Source organism: Perca fluviatilis, chromosome 12, assembly GCF_010015445.1.
Source record: "Perca fluviatilis chromosome 12, GENO_Pfluv_1.0, whole genome shotgun sequence".
Classification (NCBI taxonomy): Eukaryota; Metazoa; Chordata; class Actinopteri; order Perciformes; family Percidae; genus Perca; species Perca fluviatilis.
The window spans coordinates 3,023,243-3,043,045 of record NC_053123.1 but is presented as its reverse complement, the minus strand read 5'-3'; the positions used below and the strand labels follow the sequence as shown (position 1 = coordinate 3,043,045).

The following is a 19,803-nucleotide window of genomic DNA, read 5'->3' as shown; positions in this document are numbered from 1 at the left end:
TTGCAAGATTAAGATCTGTGTTTGATCCTAAAATGTATTTCTTCTATAACTTTATTTTTGTAATATCATGCAAGGCAGCGTTTCTCAAATGGGGGTACGTGTACCCCTAGGGGTACTTTGGAGGACTGCAGGGGGGGTACGTGAGTTAACAAAATGTTTAATAGTTACAAGGCTGTTGTCCAGTTCCTCTTTATGTAGAGTTTTATTTTTTCCTACCAAAAATGTGACATTTGTGTCGCCTTCTTTGGACCTATTCTTGCCTTCTTTCTACTTTTTACAAGTTTCTCGCCTTTTTCTTCTCATGTCACTGTTTTTGAAGTTTTTGATACTATCTTGACCAATTCTTGCCTTACCTCCTTCCTTCTTTCTACCATCTTTTTCCAAGTTTTTGTCTCCTTTTCTCATCAGCATTTAAATGTTTGTTTTCAGTAAGGCTGTTGTTTAGTAAATCTAGCGCTGACAGCGCTGTACTTTTCCTCTTTATATAGTTTTTTTTCCTACCGAAAACGATTAGCAATGGTCAGAAACAATTCAAAAGGGCTACATATATATATATTTCTTCTATTTCTTATTGAGGCCAGTGGTTTGAAGCAATTTCTTGTAATCTCGGTGCTCCCTCTGCTGGCTGACTGCGCGTGCATGTTGTGCTGTCTCTACACGTTTGTGCTCGTGACATACCACGACATATACCACGCGTTTAAAACACAGACGGTGGTGTAAAATATACAATACAGTTATGTTAAATGTTACAAAGTGTCTTTTTGTGTGCAACGTTGGCCCATGTATGTAACTATAATATGAACCGGTGTGTCGCTGCATTGAAAATATCTTGAGTGTCGTAATGTTAACGGTCATGTGATCTGTCATCATCAGCAACACTTGAGTTCATCATGGCGGCGGCTGCGTCTGTTTTCCACAGAGTGAGAACTGGCTCGAAAATTGGTGCCCAGTATGACCAGGAAGGCAACCTTATTCAGGTAACGTTAAAGAGCATTTCCCTTTATTTTTCACCACAGTATACGAAGCTTTTACTGTCCAACTGCATAACGTTATTATGTCACTACATACCTCGGAGGGTAGTTAGCTAGAAGTGGAGTTTTACCAAAAGACATAACGTTATAACATAATGTGCTAGCTATGTAACGTATGTATATGAAGTTGACGGTCGCAAAAGCTATAGCGTTAGCTTACAACAGTTGAATTAAAATACCTCTTCAATTTGAGCGTTTTAACGTAAACAATAGTGTCCTAGAAAATAATTCCGACCACTTCATGATGGCAGACGCCTAACGTCCCCACCGCACTAACGTTGTGATTTCTCATCTTGCCTCAGACATTAACCTTACGTTAGCTAGATAGATAGACATGTATTGATCCTTTCGGAAATTCATCTTGCACCATACAGCTCATCAGACAGACAGACAGACAGACAGACGGACAGACAACAGGACCACTAAACCCTCCCTCACCCCCACACAATAACAACAATACACAACACCAAGTATCTCTACATTATAAAATAGTAAAGTGCAGTATCACTAGCACCAGTGGGCTATCAATAGTAAGGTGCCACATCATCAGTGACATTTTAATATTATACCAAAGTGCAGTATTATCACACAGAAAGGATCAAGTTATTTTCCCTAACGTATTCAGTAGTGTAATGCTGGTAGGAATAAATGGTTTGAGAGCCCAGTTGGTTTCTAAGGACGGCAGCCTGTATCTTCTGCCTGATGGCAGCACCTCATACGCCTGGAATAAGGAATAGGGGATGTAGCCCGTCACCGCAAATTGCTTGTCCTTTCCTCAACACCCTGGATTCGCAGATCGTGGTAACACAATAACCCCTCCTGCAGCAGTGTGGGATGCAGTGTCTTGCTCGAGAGCACTTCAGCAGCCCGGCGGGAGAGTAGTTTTCTAAAGAGGTAGATGATTATGTGTGTGTTTGGCTCCCAGGTGGAAACCCGAGAGGATGAGGAGCAGAGCGTCAAGCTGGCCGAGATCCTGGAGCTCCTGCTGGCAGCCGGATACTTCAGAGCACGAATTAAAGGATTGTCACCTTTTGATAAGGTACACACACACACACACAACCTGTTGGTGCTCTCTCTGTGCTGGTCCCATCATGTTCTTGGGGAAACTCCCTGATTCATGCGAATAGGGGAGGTGATAAAGATACAAGTATTGCTGAACTGTGAATTTAAAGAGGCATGGGAGAGATGCGGGGAGCAAATGTGTTTTAGAGGGATGAGAAGTCCTTTCCTCTGAAGCGTCACATGAATTTGGTAGGTGTTTGGGCGGAGCAACTCCTTCAGCTAGACGGCTTCCGGTAAGGCCACTCTCTCTGGCTGCATCTCATAGCCCTTATATGATAGCTCCTCGGCTGAACCGGAAGTTGTTCTGTCCCTCCTCGGTGAAGGGCGTCTCAAAGCTCTTATTTCTGCACCGAGGATCGAGGAGGGGTCATCGAGGAGATATAGGTGAGGATACACGAGAGCAGCCTTCCCGGAAGCCTAGCAGATGAAGGAGTTGCTAACTCCGCCCATACAGCTGACAAATTCAGTGACCCTTCAGAGGAAAGGACGTCTCATCCCTCTAAAACACATTTGCTCGTTTCCTCTCTCCTCCCATGATTTCCTTGCGTCTCTCCCTTGCCTCCTCGTGGGAGGGACTAAGACGCGAGGAAGGGAGGCAAGTGGGAGGAGTCGTGATCCACAGCCTCACGGGCAGAACAAGTGAGGTTGGAGACAGGGGGGGGGAGAAGGAAAAAAAAAAAAAAAGGGGGGGGAGCTATCACATAAGGGTTATGAGATGCAGCCTAAATCTCCACCTCACTCAGCTTGTTTCCTCATTTTCTCCTCTTCAGGTGGTCGGTGGTATGACCTGGTGCATCACTACATGTAACTTTGACATTGATGTGGATCTTCTTTTCCAAGAAAACTCAACCATTGGCCAGAAAATGTGAGTGTTTTTTTTTTTTTTCTTTCAGCAGGCTTATTGTTCCTGAAGTGTGGTGAAGTCTTTGGTCATCAATCTAAAACAGTGTTGCTAGACATGGTCCAATGGTAGGCGATTTCCCTAAAGTTGTCAGACACTTATAATAACAATCTGAACCTGTCAGCCGCAAAAACAGCACTTTTAGTGGATGAAATTGACGATGCATATTTGCCCCCATAGGATTACATTGCAGCCCGGTTCACGGCAAACTGGTCACAATGTTCTCGCTCCATACTGGACAAATTTCAATCAGTCACTTGCACCCAAAAACAAAGAAAATTAGGGTCCAAGTTGAAAAACCCAGACGATGCCATTTAAAGCTTCAGCAACCTAAATATAAATATTGGTTCATCCGTGATGAGTGCTTCTTTCTCTCTGCAGAGCTCTGACGGAGAAAATAGTGTCTGTTCTACCGAAGATGAAGTGTCCTCATCGCCTGGAGCCCCATCAAATCCAAGGGCTGGATTTTATCCACATTTTTCCAGTGATACAGGTGAGAGAATTCATCCGAAACTGAGATACAGACTCTTCATATATTAATATTCAGCATCAAATGGCCATTTGCTTAGAGCATTTACAAATAGTAATAATGACAAAGTCAAAGTAATCTAATGTGGTTTCTGTGATTGGTCTTCAAAGTAGTTGTTTCCTCTGCTCCCATCAGACAGAAGTATCCCATCTGTCCATCTAATTTGAATGAAAATTGTATCCGCTGATAAGATTTTGGCTTGTGATCTGGATCTGTGATTTCCACCTTAACTTAGCGTAGGACTTGATTATCGGCTCATAAATGTGTTGCGTTGCATGCTGTTTTGCCAATAAATCCAGTGTGAGGGATGGTTCAGCGTTTGTGGAAGTTTGAACTGTACAGCGTACCTTCCGGTTTATTCTCTCGTATCTGATCAGCTGTGTGTTGTGTCTCCTGCCAGTGGCTAGTGAAGCGAGCCATAGAGACCAGGGAAGAGATGGGCGACTATGTGAGAGCCTACTCCATTTCTCAGTTCCAGAAGACCCACAGCCTTCCTGAGGTAACTATACAGTAGCAGTCAGTCACAGAGCCAGAACTTGGTTGGTGTGGTTGGTGGAATGACTCAGTCCGGACGCTCTGGCCGCTCAAATCGGATTGAGTGTCTTTTGTCACTTGTGTAGCCGAGGGTTATGCACCTATACTTATGCATATAATAAAATATAAACCCAGAGATGTTTTTCCATCATTTCGATATGTCCCCTTCATTAAATGGCTGGTCGTAACAAAAATATTTTATACAGAAAAAAGTGCTGTAATTGATCAAGATATTGATTCACTCCATAGGCCAAAAGGTGCAGAATGTAATTTCATGTCATTTTTCAGGTGGCAGGTGAAAAAAAGAAGAATTCTAACCGTGATTGTTAGGCTGTATTTACATACAGTAAATTGTCTTGTAAATAAGAGCTGGTGTTGACCTGTGCTGTAAAACCCCATGGTCTAGGATGAAGAGTTCCTCCAGAGGAAAGACAAGGCTGTGAGGGCCGTTCTGGATGTATTGGTGAGTTGCTAAACCATCAGGCATCACATAACATGAACACATACAAATTATTGAGATAACCTTTCATACTGCAGCGTGTTTTAAAAACCATAAGTACAACCGTTTCTAAAAAGATTATCAACTGATGTGTTTATTTTGATCAGGATTAGTTTTATACTGCATATTCATTCCTATTCCTCGAATATGAACACTGTGGCATTTTACAGGAAGTGTACAAACCCCAGAGGAAGTACAGGAGGCAGAGGGATGCAGGGGAGCTTCTGGATGAGGAGTCAAGGGTTCACTCCACTCTGCTGGAATACGGCAGGTGAGATTTCACATCTGGTGTGTGTTTCTCTGTAGTCTGGCGTTGCACCTGTCTCCACAGCGCTATTCTGGTATAGGGGGGAAAAAAACACTCTGGGTTGTTTGGATTCTTTTTAAACCAGTCGTATCCTGGGTGGCGCGAAGGTGTCCATGTGGCTTTAAGTCACTGTTTCAATCAGTATTACTGAATGTAATACAGCTCATTTGAGCATTAAGGTCTCGTGAAAAACATGTAACATGTTCCTTTACTTTCTCATAAGGATACATTATCTCTGTCTCTGCCTTCTTGCTTACCTGAACCCAGTGTTGTTGTAGTCTTTAACCCACACATGTCTAGTTTTTTATTTAATTTTTTTATATGTCTGACATGTTGTTTTTTCATCCATCTATTCATCCCCACCTCTGTACTAGAATGTCCCATTTCCTCCTGTAAGTACTGTATTAACGTAAGGAGCTCACTTTTTCTGCAAGCTCACAGCATTGTGTTTTGTGTTTTGAGAATGCTCTCACGTACTGTATTTTAGGCATGATGGATGCAAACTGTAGCGCTTCTCTGATCTACTACTTTGGTATTTATTAACTCAGACAGCCCTGTCCGGAGCGGGCTGTTTATCCTCATGCATTTTGAACTGCCATTTGGTGTGTTGATGTTGTAATGTGGCACGGTGTATTTGAAAAGGAAAAGGATATACTTCCTTTTATTTTAGTTATGTGTGGGTTCTTTTTTCTCTCTCTCTCTCTCTAGACGTTATGGTTTCAGCAAACAGTCCAAACAAGACAAGGTAGGTGGTTCAATGATTTGTCTTTTACAAAGTAACAGTCACCTTTCACTTGGGGAGTTTTGCAGGAGCATTTCATTTCCTTTTATCACTTAGCAGGCCTATACATTAAGATACACTGCGGTATACTCCTCCTATGCCCCTACATATCAGATTGACATTGTCAAAAGGGGAACTCATTCGACATTGTACACATCAGAGTGTGTTACCATGCGTTGGGGAGCACTGCTGCATATGTGAAATAGTTGTATAAAGCCTCTTGTGTCTCCAAAAGGGGGGGCTGTATGGAGCGAGTGAGATATATGTCCTCCATTGATGTCACGGAAGAGACTACAGGTTTGATGTCAAAAATCTGGAGGTGTGGAGTTAAAAAGAAGTGAGCTTACCAAACCTCTGTAGCCCACTCCTCATCTCTGTTTGTAGCTACAGGCTCCAAAGACTGACATGGCCATTTCCAAAGGGCTCCCTCCCCCTTGACCTCTCACCTCAAACCCAGGAGTCTCCCCTTTACAGAAATGCCCACCTTATGCTTCATGCAATTTGGGGCAAAAAACATTCATCTTTTTGCATGCAATAGAACTGTTTTATTTTCACCTATTCTCAAAATGGGGTATTTTAACATTTCTGCATGCTGGGTCTTGGTGTTTCATTAATTGAATATGACTGGAAAGCTGAGACTGTTGTGCGTTCAATGAGCCCAATTGGTTTCAAATGTCACACAGGTCACATCTGTGTATCAAATGGTATCAACCAATACTGTAGATTGCTGCAACTGTTTAGGAGATATAACTGAGCATGAGTATGGCCATCATAAACTTTCAGCATACTGTTCTAAGCCCTCATACTCTCTAAATTTTCAAAATTTGAATAGGCGCATAACCAAAACACAATGTTTTTTTACAGATTTATGACTAGAAAAACCCGTGCGGAGCTGCATCTCAAATTAATCTTCAGGTTCCCAGCTTTCAGATGATGTATACCACTTCTATGTGACTTCTACTATTGACCTGCTGTCTCCCCTTGAAGATCTCCTGCCCCCCTAAAAAAGACAAAAATGGGTCTCTAAGGGTTAAAGTAGATATGAGAGGTGCTGGAGACAGAAGTGTGTGACTAGTGAGTGGTCATGTTGCATTGTGGGTAATATAGGCGCATTGTTTTAGTGTCCACTGTGAGTCTGACAGTGTTAAAGGAGTGCAATGCTAAATCAGTGGAGAACTCTTTGAACACAGTAATGCCAAGAGTAGAAGTTTGAGGTTTGAAGTGTGGTTTGCTGCTTTGTGGTCATTTACTGCTTCTCTTCTTTAGCTTCTGCATCCTGTCTCCCTCCTCTAGGTGGACGAGAGGAAGGCTTCGCTGGCCACTGGCTCTCAGGCAGCGCCCCCTGGAATGGCAGAAGTGTCCGAGGAAGAAGACCTGCAGGCAGCGGAGGAGGTGAGCACTTCATACAGTGAGTGCAATAAACACGGAAGGCAAACATCCTCCTATTAGAAATGCAGAAAGTAGCGGCAAAAAGCATAGGGTGGGAGGAGAAAGACATCTATAAGCAGTGAAATTACAAATTGAATATATTATGAATTTAAAATATTGATTGCTGTTAAAATGTAAGTGTCTTACTTCTTGTCATGCAAAACATTAACGTTGGGCATATGTGGCCATATTTTAGAGTAATGAGAATTCATAAAGTAACTAAAGAGTTAATAATCATAGGAATGAGTAGTTACTTATCATGAATGTACAAATAATCACATACAGTGGTTTATTACACAGTATATACAGTATGTGTAACTCTACAAATGACTAATTTGATTTATTATAAGTCTGTGAGAAGACCAGTTGATTGAAACTGTCCTGAAGGAAGGAAGGAAAGTGAAGAAAGGGAAAGAAGGAAGGAAGAAATGAAGGAAGGACTAAAGTGAAGTGATGAATCTTTTGCTGCTTTTTAAAAATATCAACAGCTGCTGCTCTCAAATCCTGAGGCAAATCATTCCACAGTCTAGGTGCCACCGTTTCAAGGACTCTGAACTCCCCGCCTTAATATGTGGTGGAACTGTGCTTGTTTTTTTCTTTTTAGATGCGAATCAAAACCCTGATGACCAGCATGGCTGCCATGGCAAATGAAGAGGTGGGCAAAGCCTGTTTTCCGTCTCATTCCCTTTTGTTTTTCATCTGTGAATCACCACTTTACCCCCCTGCTTATCTGGGCTCAAACCTCAAGCTCTTTCTCCCTACAATAATATGAATAACCCTTAGTTCCTTTTTCGTGGCTTATTTCCCTAGCATTGCTCTGTCTACAATATTGTTATTTTGTTCCATAAGCCGTCAAGGCTCTGTTCTTTTAACTCAAGTTTTGTGATCTGGTAACTGATAACTGAACTTTTTGTACCACCGCATTTACTGTTAACAAAACAACTAAACGGCTAAACCATATGTGAATTGTGCAATTATTTGTTCTCTATTGTCCATGTATAGGGGAAGCTGACAGCGAGTGCAGTGGGTCAGATAGTGGGACTGCAGTCTGAGGAGATCAAACAGATTGCGTCTGAGTACGCTGAGAAGGTGAGCAACAATCAGTGATAGTGATGATGTACCGATTAGCTCGGTAAGATGACTCTTACTATAAGCTTTTCCAACACCTGACTTTTGAAGACACTGCTTTCACACTGCTGTTGTGAAATTAAGATAATAATAAACCAAAGAGAAGAGATTCCTCATCCGAAAAGCCTTTTCTCTCCTAATGATGAAACCTAAAAAATATAAAGCATAATGTAAATCCCACACTTGTATCTGTCAGTCACTTATTCACATACCTTTTTAAGAGCTTATTTTTTTTCTTAATTTTATGTCTTTTTGGTTGCAACAGGTGAAGTGAAATGTAACATGGAGAGGTATAAATCCAATATGTGTAGGTTACTGCTTCAGACATTTGTAGAGGCATTTACAAAACACAGCTCACCTGTTCAAGCAGCCTGGGGTGGCCCAGCACTTAAAAACCTCCATGCTTTAGCATGCTCTTGTTGTAATAAAAATGTATCTCCCATATGTCCCTGCAGCAGTCGGAGCTCTCAGCAGAGGAGCGCTCGGAGCGCTACGGCCCGCTGCAGCAACACCGCCGGGCAGTGGCCTCCCTCAACAAACTGATCCAGCAGAAGACTAAACAACTGGAGGAGGTCAGCAGCTCACTGTGGCCCACTGTCCACTCCACTCACACCCAGGTTTTTTTTCCTGCATATAGGAATTTTTGGCACCCCCGCCAAGAGGTTTTAGTCTGCCCCAAAGGACAACCAGTGCTAAAATGATAAGAATCTTCTCTAAGTGTGTTTATCAGCAATTTACCCAACAACTGTTAAACAAGCATAACTTAATCTTGAATAGTAGCGCTAATCAAATGTTAAGTTTACACGTGGCCGGTTATTTTCATAAACGGACCTTTCAACCTCTCTGTTTTCAAAAATAACATGGTGCACAGCTGTCAGTTTTCAGAAAAGTGTTCGTTTACATTTACCCGTGTATATATGCCGTCAAGAGCATGCCAGACCTGTAGGTGGCGGTGTAAGAAGCTCAAGCCCACGTTAGCCAATCAGAATCCTGAAAATAGCAACAACCGCATCGAATCACTTCCTCTGTCTTTTCTTCCTCACTTCCTCGTCTGCCTAAACCTCCATTTGTCTCAGTTTACATGCAAACGTGCAAACAAAGTTTTCCAAAATCTCCACTCTGGCCGGAGTTTTTAGAAAGAATCGTTTTCAGAGGTGAATTTTCCACTTGGTGTAAACAAAGGGCACAAACGAAGGGAAATGACTCAATTTTTCAAGATCACCATGTACCGTGTAAACGGGGTATCAGTTTTACCGTCCAGAGTGGGACCGTACCAGACTCTCAATGATTTCTTTTGACGGTAGTATTAATATTATTTTTTTAAGCAGTTTTGTTAATTGGGGCTTCATTTACTCAAACATTATAGGCATTTTTGTTTATCAAATTGTCAGAAAAACAGATTTCTTTCAAATAAGGTAACACAGACTCATTGCCTTTACTCTATGCAAACCGAGCATGCTTGCTGTTGTTGTTGCTGTTTTTGAGTCCCACCACGCTGTGTTAAACACTTGGTACAACCAGAGCCTATAAAAACCTATACAGTAACCTCAGAAACCAACATGTCAAATTTATGTATTATATATATTTAAATATACATTGCTCAGCTTGTGTCAGTACTCCTGCCTGCTTCTCCACACTGGGGGCGTGCCGACCGCCATCTACCGTACATGTAGCTAATACACTGACTCTGGAGAAGTACCTCATACAACTCCACTTCAAAAAGCCAAACTGTCTTTAGTGCTGAAACGGTTATACGATTGTAAAGTGAAGTGTACATTGATTTACAACAATGCCCCGGGAAGGTATCAAGTAACAAGGATTTATTTTGTCTGATAGCTACAAGCCAAGCATGCAGAGATGAAAACCGGCTGTGACGATGCCAAAAGAAATCTGATAGAGGTGAGTCAAGGCTAAAATACTTGTAAGCATCTGTTTGCTGGTATGATATTGGCAGACCCATGGAACAATTGATACGTGCAATATTATTGTTAGTTGCTTTAGAAGCACTAAACGTCGTTGAATTTTTTGTTGGACGTTGTGGTACCTGCGTTTATTATGGATCTTGATTTTGTATTTTGAGATACGCCTGGTAGCAAATACCAGCAGAGGTCACATCCCCTCTGCTGTCATAAAAACAATCTCCTCAAACAACACACATGAAGACAATTTCAGGGTGATTTGGCGGCTGACATTGATCACATCACAATAAGACCTTCATTATAGATTTTAAAAAAAAAATCAGATGTGTGTGGTTTAAAAAACAAAACAAAAGAATAAGCAAAGATCAGGAAACATTTTTTTAAGATAGAAAAAGGGGACAAGTTCTTTCCAAAAGTTTCTTCCAACAGGCCTTTGTGTTTTTCCCCAGGCTACAGAGCACTCTGAGAAACTGTTGAAAGAGCTGAAGTCTTTAGGCGAGATAGAGGAGCAGGCTGACAGCAGGTAAGTGGTGGAGAGTAATTCTCTCTTGACTTCCCCGTGTTTAATCCTCATGACACAATGACCCTCCCTCTGTGATTTGTGTCAGTCCTCAGTGAATAGTTCCTCCTTCAACCCCAAAAGCGGCCTGCTTGTCTTTTGATTTCTTGAAGAACCTGGAACATCGGGAATTAAGAAATTTTATTTATATATATATTAGGGCTGGGCAAGTTAACGTGTTATTATCCCGTTAACTCATTAATTAACGCCAACAATTATTTTATCGCTTATTAACACAGTTTTTATTATTTCTTTTATAATTGTAAAAGTCGCTCACAGGCTTTTATTTTGTAAAAGTCTGTGCTGACTGTCAAAAAAAAGTCAAGCTTACAGGAACCGGAAAAGAATTGGCAGATAAACAAGCCAACAAACATGGAGAAGGGTACGGAACCTTTACACGGCCATTTTCATTTTAAAGTTCTTCCAGACGGCGCAGTCAACAGAACCAAAGTTATTTGTAACCACTGCAAAGTTGAATTTTCTTATCACCGGAGTACTTCCAGTCTGAAATATCACCTGCAATACACACCGTTGATACCAGCAAATCATTCAACTGCGCGTTGGCAGACTACGTTAGATGCAGTGTGTGGGAGAAGTTTAGATAAACAAAGGCGAGAGAAGCTAACAAATGCCATAGTGAAGTAGATAGCTACAGACTGCAGGCCCATTAGTTTTGTGGAGGACGTCGGTCTGAGAAACATTCTGAGAATCGCAACAAATGACGGCAGGTAGGAGATTCCCTCAAGACGCATAGCTGATATATACAAACCCCAATTCTAATGAAGTTGGGACGTTTTGTAAAATGTAAATAAAAACGATACAATGATTTGCAAATCATTTTCAAGCTATAGTCAACGGAACACACTACAAAGACAAGATATTTAATGTTCAAACTGATAAACTTAGTTTTTTTTGCAAATATTCACTCATTTTGAATGTGACGCCTGCAACATGTTCCAAACAAGCTGGGAGGAAGCAGGAGCAACAAAAGAATGGGAAAGTTGAGGAATGTCTGTCTCTAGCAATGATGACGCAGTGATTAGTGACGATTCTCTCCGACCAATCGGAAGTCTGCAGGTTTTCACGTCACCTTTTGGTATCGCCTCAGCTCACTTGGAACTTCGACGGAGGTGATACTAACAAAAAAAGAACAAAAAGTACCTGTTGGCAGGTACCAGGGACTTTTTTTCATAATGGAAAACCAAAAGAGGCGAGTAGAGTTGAGGCGAATTGGGCAGGTATCATGTAATGGAAAAACGCCATTAGTGCCCATGGCATGGGTAAATTGCACATCTGTGAAGGCACCATTAATGCTGAAAGATGCATACAGGTTTTGGAGCAACATATGCTCCACTCCAAGCAAAGTCTTTATCAGGGACATTCCTGCTAATTTCAGCAAGACAATGCTAAGCCTCCTTCTGCACGTTACAACCGCGTGGCTTCGTAGTAACAGAGTGTGGGTACTAGACTGGCCTGCCTGCAGTCCAGACCTGTCTACTATTGAAAATGTGTGGACAGTATGAAGCACAAAATACAACAACGGAGACCCCAGACTGTTGAGCAACTGAAGTCGTACATCAAGCAAGAATGGGAAAGAATTCCACCTACACAGCTTCAACTATTAGTGTCCTCACTTCCCAAACGCTTATTGAGTGTTTAAAGGAAAGGTGATTTAACACCGAGGTAAACATGGCCCTGTCGCAGCTTTTTGGAACGTGTTGCAGACATCAGATTCAAAAAGAGTGTATATTTGCAAAACAAACAATAAAGTTTATCAGTTTGAACATTAAATATCTTGTTTTTGTAGTGTATTCAATTTAATATAGGTTGAAAAGGATTTGCAAATCATTGTATTGTGTTTTTATTTACATTTTACACAACGTCCCAACTTCATTGAAATTGGGGTTTGGAAGTGACTTCTAATACAGTCTGATATAGGTCAGATGGTCCTTACACAAACCCGTGATTAACAGTAATTGTGCTTTAGCTACTAGAAGAACCCAGGAATGTGTTATTTTATGAAGGACGGTTGCAAATAAGCCAGAAAATGTTTAATGCAAAACGTACGAATAAAAGCTTTTTAATGTAATAACCTCTTTGATTACAATCAAAAAGCTGTATTTAAAAAAAAAAAAAAAAAGAATCTGTAGCTCATTCCATCTAGGGCTGTGTATCGGCAAGAATCTGGCGATACGATACGTATCACAATACGCGGGTCACAATTGAATATATTGCAATATATTTCGATACTGTGCGTAAGGCGATATATTGGGATTTTTTTAAAGTATAATTTTAGAAAAACTAATATTTAAAGGTCCCATGGCATGAAAATGTCACTTTATGAGTTTTTTTAACATTAATGAGTTCCCCCAGCCTGCTTATGGTCCCCCAGTGGCTAGAAATGGTGATAGGTGTAAACCGAGCCCTGGGTATCCTGCTCTGCCTTTTGAGAAAATTAAAGCTCAGATGGACCAATCAGGAATCTTCTCCTTATGAGATCATAAGGAGCAAGGTTACCTCCCCTTTCTCTGCTTTGCCCACCCAGAGAACTTGGCCCACCCATGAGAAAGAGAGATCATGGCTTTCAAATTAGCAAATTGGCAGTTGGTCAAGGCCACACCCCGCTCTCCTCCTCAAAAGCATTTAAACCTACAGACACAGAAATGGCACATCCTAAGGAAAGCTCATTGTGGGACTGGCTCTAGTGGCTGTAATTCTGCACCAAGGCTGAATTTTGGGAAAGAGACTTCAGATACAGTATTTGGGGACCACTAAGGCCTATATAAAAGAGACTTCAGATACAGTATTAGGGGACCACTAAGGTCTATATAAAAGAGACTTCAGATACAGTATTAGGGGACCACTAAGGTCTATATAAAAGAGACTTCAGATACAGTATTAGGGGACCACTAAGGTCTATATAAAAGAGACTTCAGATACAGTATTAGGGGACCACTAAGGTCTATATAAAAGCATCTAAAGAGCACCATGTTTTTAAAAAATAGACTTGATGTTCATAAAAGTCAAAGAAGTTTACTTTAGGTAAACAATTCAGTACAGTAAACTGCCAGTTTGGGATTGTGGTTCCCAGGTTCTTAGTGAGCTAATGTTTATATGCTAAAGTAGGCCAAAGTTCAGCCATAGCTACATTGTTAGCTTCTAGCTAAAAGTCAGGCACTGCTAGGCAAGTGGTGTGTCTCAGCATAGCCATCTAGCGGTAGGGGGTTTAAACACAACATAAACGTGAACCACTGTCTTACATGAATATTTTTGAATGTAAAAAAAAAAATCAATATTACCTTTTTGAAATCGATTCAGTATTGCAAAATAAAATACCGCAATACTGAAGTGTATCGATTTTTTTCTTACACCCCAAATTCCATCTCCTCACCAATTGTGTTTCTGCAGTTTAGGCCCAGAGTTTTGCCCTGTGAGACATTCACCATCTTGCTCATGGACACTTGCATGATCTTTGAGTGATGGGACAGTCCATCTAATAAAGTTTTTTTGTGTTGAACAGCTTGCTGGAGAAGCTGAGGGCTCTGGTGACAATGAACGAGAACCTGAAGCAGCAGGAGCAGGAGTTCCGCACACACTGCAGAGTGAGTACACACACACACACACACACACACACACACACACACACACACACACACACACACACACACACACACACACACACACACACACACGGATTCTACATTCAGTTGATGCTGCTGGGTGTTTTGTACAGAACATACATCCTGCCCAACAGTAAATTAGTACTAATTTTCTCTTTAATGTGTGTCCAGGAAGAGATGGCCCGTCTGCAGCAGAACATCGAGGAGTTGAAGGCGTCATCAGGACAGGATACAGAGGAGGAGGAGGTACATATCTAGTTAGAATTATATTCTATATTCACTATACAACACATGTTGTATTTTAGCATTTGTGTTATACACTATAAAACACAATAGTATAAACATTCATGAAGACTGCCTTCCCTAATAAACCTGTCTTCCTCACAGTTTGCTTAAAATACACTTTTTCTCCTCCTCTTCTTTTCTTAGGAGAGGAACCAGCTGATAGACAAACAGTACAACTCAGACAGAGAGAAACTACAGAAGATCCGTCTGCTCATGGTAACTACTTCACACAACATAACACAAGATTAGATGGAAATGGAGTGATCTCTCTGGAATGATGTCACAGCAGCAGATACAGATAACAATGAGACAAATTGAGAGTACTGAAAATAATCCAACAAATACACAGCCTATTCATGGTGTCTTTTACTGGTTTGTTTCTAGATGTGCAGATTAGCCTCGCTGGTTGTTATTATTGTTCTCTGCTTGTATTTTGGCACACTGACTCAGTGGATAGCACTGCTGCCTCAAGGCAGGTAACACTGCTGATTCAGGGGGGGGGGGTCGATCCCTGGTCCGAGCAGGGCCTTCCTGTGTGGAGATTACATGTTCTCTGGTTTCCTCACCACCATAAAGACAAAGACATGCATGCTGCACTGTAGGCACTGGCATTAGAGTGTGAGTGTGAGTGTGTGTTATCTGATCTAATTATTTGCAATTATTATTATGCAAAATAATTACCATGATATGAGGCATAGGTTTACAACCCAGCTGTATAAAAAGTAGTTAATCAAACAACAATGGCATTATTCTATTTTTAATATTTCTACACATTTTTACATGTCTTGGGGACTATTTTTAGCAGCGGATTAATACACATTTGTTAGGTTGGGTTTTTAAGTCATTTTTGCTGCTAATATTACTTCCTCTGCCACTGGTTAGGCTTAAACAGACTATTATTAACAAAAGTCTGCAATGAAAACTCTATTGAATTGAAGGCTCTCCAGATTATTTCAGTACCTTGATCAATGTTATACATGTGTGGCACATGAAATAACCCTCTCCTCTATGAGCTGAATCACTCAGGACCTTCCTTCACTCTTTTCAGGCTCGGAAGAACCGTGAGATTGCCATCCTGCAGAGGAAGATCGATGAGGTGCCAAGCCGGGCCGAGCTGACCCAGTACCAAAAGAGATTCATCGAACTCTACAGCCAAGGTGGGTTCCTCCTCAAAATCTGGTCAAATCAGGGTTTGTACTAAATGTCTCCAAAAAAAACAAAACAAAGTGATTCAATCTCTGCCAATTTGTTTGTGCCTTTCAGTTTCTGCAACACATAAAGAGACCAAGCAGTTCTTCACACTGTATAACACGTTGGACGACAAGAAGGTGTATCTGGAGAAGGAGGTAAGGAACCACAGCGGTCAGTTGTTTGCATCACAGAAAATAATTTCCAATATATTACCAAGTTCTGTTTGAATTTAGTTGTACCTCTAATTTTAGTATTTTATCTGTCCAGTTTGAGTATTGATATAGTTGAAAAATGAAAAGTGAAAGTCATGATCAGACAAATATGTGTTCTTAATACAACAAAATGTGCTTTCATTTCTGTAGGTGAATCTGCTGAATTCCATTCACGACAACTTCCAACAGTAAGTATAACTGCACTGGTGTGTTGTATGTATTTGATGTGATTGTGTCGTAGAGACTGTCGGTGTGTTTCTTAGCTCGGTTTTTATTGAATACGCTCTATAAGCTGCTGTACTGTTATCCAGGGCCATGTCGTCTTCAGCAGCCAAGGAGCAGTTCCTCAGACAGATGGAGCAAATAGTGGAGGGAATCAAACAGAGTCGCATCAAGGTATAACTCTCTTAAAGGAGAATTCCGCTTGCTACAACTTGGGGTTTATTTTATTTTATAAACTGGCTATTATGTCTATGGTTATGATTACACTGTACTTACCACGTTAAATGCTGAGATGTGGGAACGTGACGACATTGCCGAACAGCACAGAGCGAGAAAACGAGCCGTCACACGATGAGACGGGTGATGCAGCATAACAAATCAACATGATCCAGGCCAAGTTGTATCAGGCTTTCCACCGTTTCAACACAAGCCACCGCTGCCGCAGCATTTATCTGATGCACGCTTCCTGCTCATCTGCTTTCCCAGATGGAGAAGAAGAAGCAGGAAAACAAAATGAGGAGGGACCAGCTGAACGATGAGTACCTGGAGCTGCTCGACAAGCAGAGGCTGTACTTCAAAACTGTCAAGGACTTTAAAGAGGTGAGACAAATGAAATTCAATTTTAGTTTTAGTGTCGAGAGAGAGAGAGAGATAGAAAGAGAAGTACAGATATATGACTCAATAATTAGAGCAGTGGATATAATGGATAGTCATGAACAGTGGCATTTATAGTAACTATAAGGATAATAGAATATGACTTAACAATAATAGCAGCAGCAGTGCAGGGCGTAGCAAGGCGTCGAGCAAGACCACGGCAGCAGCTGCAGACACGATCCAGGTGCCACCACAATCCGAGGAAATCGGTGAAGCGAGAAAGCACAAGGACTCCAGGGAAGAAGCAAAGTTAGTAACATGGGATGTGAATGCCCCCAGGAAAACAATGTATCAGCTTGTGCTTCTTAGTTACATGAGAGGTGTTGCTGTTTACAGGGAGGGACTGTTTTCAACTGGCAGGAACTTTTATAAGGAAAGAAGAGTGCAACCAGTCAGTTAACAGTTGTATAGCTATGTTATACATTGTTTAGCTTATTGGTAACCTCATTGATATAAATGGGGTAAAGGTAATATGAAAACCTCTCATTATAGCACAAACTGCAGCCTCCAAAATGATCATAAAGTTGATTGGGACATTAAAAACAATAGCTAAATGTCTATAAAATATACATATTGGCCAAGTGACCATATCATTTATTAGTGAGCAAATGTGACATTTTAAAGGCATCCCTTATTTGTTAAGCTGAGATAAAGCCCCATACATGCCTGATGATGATGATGATGATGATGATGATGATGATGATGATGATGTACAGTAATGATGAATGTGTTTTTGTTTTGTCACTAGGAGTGTCGGAAGAACGAGATGCTGCTGTCCAAACTGAGAGCGAAAGGAGCCTCTTAGTCCTGGCTTTACTGTTGGCAAACTGTTTGTTTTTTATTTAAATGAAATATGTCATCTTTATGAGCTAAATTTATTACACATTAACTGTACATGAATGGGGTATGATTTAACATTCCACACTTTGTTTAGTAATTTTTTCTATGTGGCTAATACGGCTGTAAACCAAGACTTGTGACTTGCATCTTAAACCCTGCGAGAGGAGTCCTGGACATTACATTCACACTGTGCTCTTTATATGTGCCAAATCCAGCTGCTCCACTGAAAAACAGAATTGCCTTTTTAATTGGTCAAGTCAAAATAAGCTCTTACGTGTCGCATATTTTTGGCATAACCTTCGCCACAATGATCACAAATTACCAGCCACTATCTTAGAATCAAGTCAGCCCATTCCTTAAAAAGTGTTGTATTTCTAAATGAATGCTATGACAATGTGTTAATAATAATAATATATAATATGTGATAGGTTAGGTAGCTTAAATGTCAAATTGAATCATAACTGGACTAACATTTACCTTTTTATAGCTGTACTAGGCAGATGCACTGGATGTAAAAGATCCACCCATGTCTTCATGTTGATCATAAAGTGGGGCTGCAACAGAAGAGACCCACACCCACTATGTGTGTTTGTTGATGTTACGCTACAGGATTTGAAGGAACCTAAGTCCTTCATTTCATTATAACAAGTGGTGTGTGAAGATTCCCAGTGCGGCTTTGCACATCATCTTGTTATGTAAAGTTCTTTGCCAATGATGCTGTTCTTATGTGCCTCTGAAATTTGAATTCACCTCATGTCTTACATTTGCCTTTGTCACCATCCAATGACCATGTACAACCATTATTTAATAAATAAGAGAATCTTTCTAATGAGGATTTAAATGCCTTTGCTGTTACTCACTTCAGATAGGATGTGTCCTGTCAGACACCGTGTGCTGTGTGATTAAAAACGGCGTACTATCAGAAGTCACCAGGCTGTTGTCCAAAGTCACATGATGAATCTGTGGAGGAAACATCCTGTGTATCACAAAGCACTTCAAATCTCTGTTGCAGATGCACAAGGCGGCCAAATAAACTTCCGTTCCAACACACTGACCAGGATTACCAATCAAATACTCTCTAGTAACTGCTTTTGGAGCTTTCATTTGTGTCATAGAATCTTTCTTAAAAGACAAAAGAGTAATCCACAGATTTAGCATTGTACTCTGATAACAGCGTCAGTCTCGAGATGGACAGATCAAAATCAATGTAAACCCAGAGATACAGTATTTTTTTTATACATTTATTCTTCCTTGTAAAAACGTAGTGCCTAAATTGCCACGAGGCAACTCAACCGTCAACACCTCCATTGGAGATGTGGGGGTGTTATGCTAATAGTGGCTAATGTAGCCTGGAAACCTCTGGCCTGCAGCACAGAGGAGGAACGGTGAGCTCTCTCTCCTCAGCCCCAACTGACTCAGCAGACTTTACACAGCTCCTTCTGGAGACACACAATGCTTTATACAACTGATCTTATATATGCAAGAGTGCTCCCCAAACACCTTTTAGTTCATTTATTTGTCTACATTATATAAAACACAATTTCAGTTAAATGTAATCCTGTCAGTTCCTTCAAACAGTGTCTTTCAAAGTCTTTTAGTCATTTAGGATCCTAGTGAGCTGAAGGAAGAAGCTCCTACTAAACCTCTTGGTGCTGGCCTGGTGTATCCAGTACCAGGAAGAAAAGCCTGTTACCCGGGTGGTTTGGATCTTTTTCTCTTGCAGTGCCTGGTGTACATATCCTTTAGGCAGGGCCTTGCGGTCCTGTTTAGTGCTGTTTCCACACCAGGCAGACCGGCAGTGATGTTCCCTGTCAGGACGCTCTGGATGCTGCAGGAGTAGAAATCCCTTAGTGTTTGAAGGGAAGCTGTGCACCCTCTGTCCCTTCTTTGCTTCTTCCCAAAGTCCACTATATCCAAAATCGCCCTGCTGGTCTTGGTTGTCTTCCAGTTTAGCTTTTCGGGACCCTGAAGAAGGTCTCCAGCAGACTGTCAAAGTGAGGAGTTAAACTCCGTTGCAGTAATACACATAAATAAATAAATAGTGTTACGTACGGGCTCTCACAGGGCTGTGGTCAGCGACAGCAGCCAGTAAAAAGTGCAC

The 19,803-nt window shown here is 41.1% G+C and overlaps 1 protein-coding gene across 3 annotated transcripts; it reads left to right on the top strand.

The window, feature by feature from the left end:
• Window positions 1–178: 178 nt before the first annotated feature.
• ccdc93 (coiled-coil domain containing 93) lies at window positions 179–18,543 on the top strand. 3 transcript variants are annotated; one of them, XM_039818021.1, is made up of 25 exons: window positions 179–194; window positions 874–977; window positions 1,957–2,070; window positions 2,864–2,958; window positions 3,376–3,487; window positions 3,924–4,022; window positions 4,464–4,520; window positions 4,727–4,827; window positions 5,238–5,255; window positions 5,572–5,608; window positions 6,938–7,036; window positions 7,677–7,727; window positions 8,075–8,161; window positions 8,656–8,772; window positions 10,037–10,099; window positions 10,569–10,642; window positions 14,199–14,280; window positions 14,470–14,544; window positions 14,728–14,799; window positions 15,632–15,740; window positions 15,847–15,929; window positions 16,137–16,174; window positions 16,298–16,382; window positions 16,695–16,808; window positions 17,611–18,543. In XM_039818021.1, the coding sequence occupies exons 2-25, from the start codon at window positions 891–893 to the stop codon at window positions 17,665–17,667; spliced, it is 1,926 nt and encodes a 641-aa protein (XP_039673955.1). In that variant the 5' UTR covers window positions 179–194; window positions 874–890; the 3' UTR covers window positions 17,668–18,543. The 3 variants fall into 3 exon arrangements, with proteins under 3 accessions (XP_039673955.1, XP_039673953.1, XP_039673954.1); XM_039818019.1 differs by lacking the exon at window positions 179–194 and adding an exon at window positions 722–782; XM_039818020.1 differs by lacking the exons at window positions 179–194; window positions 5,238–5,255 and adding an exon at window positions 764–782.
• The last annotated feature ends 1,260 nt before the right edge of the window (window positions 18,544–19,803 follow it).

Excerpts from the sequence above, each read along its gene's own strand:
- ccdc93 (XM_039818019.1), top strand. The coding sequence starts at position 737 with ATGTTAAATGTTACAAAGTGTCTTTTTGTGTGCAACGTTGGCCCAT. Across the intron at positions 8,773-10,036 it reads AGACTAAACAACTGGAGGAG|CTACAAGCCAAGCATGCAGA; the intron begins GTCAGCAGCTCA and ends TTTGTCTGATAG. Across the intron at positions 14,281-14,469 it reads AGTTCCGCACACACTGCAGA|GAAGAGATGGCCCGTCTGCA; the intron begins GTGAGTACACAC and ends ATGTGTGTCCAG.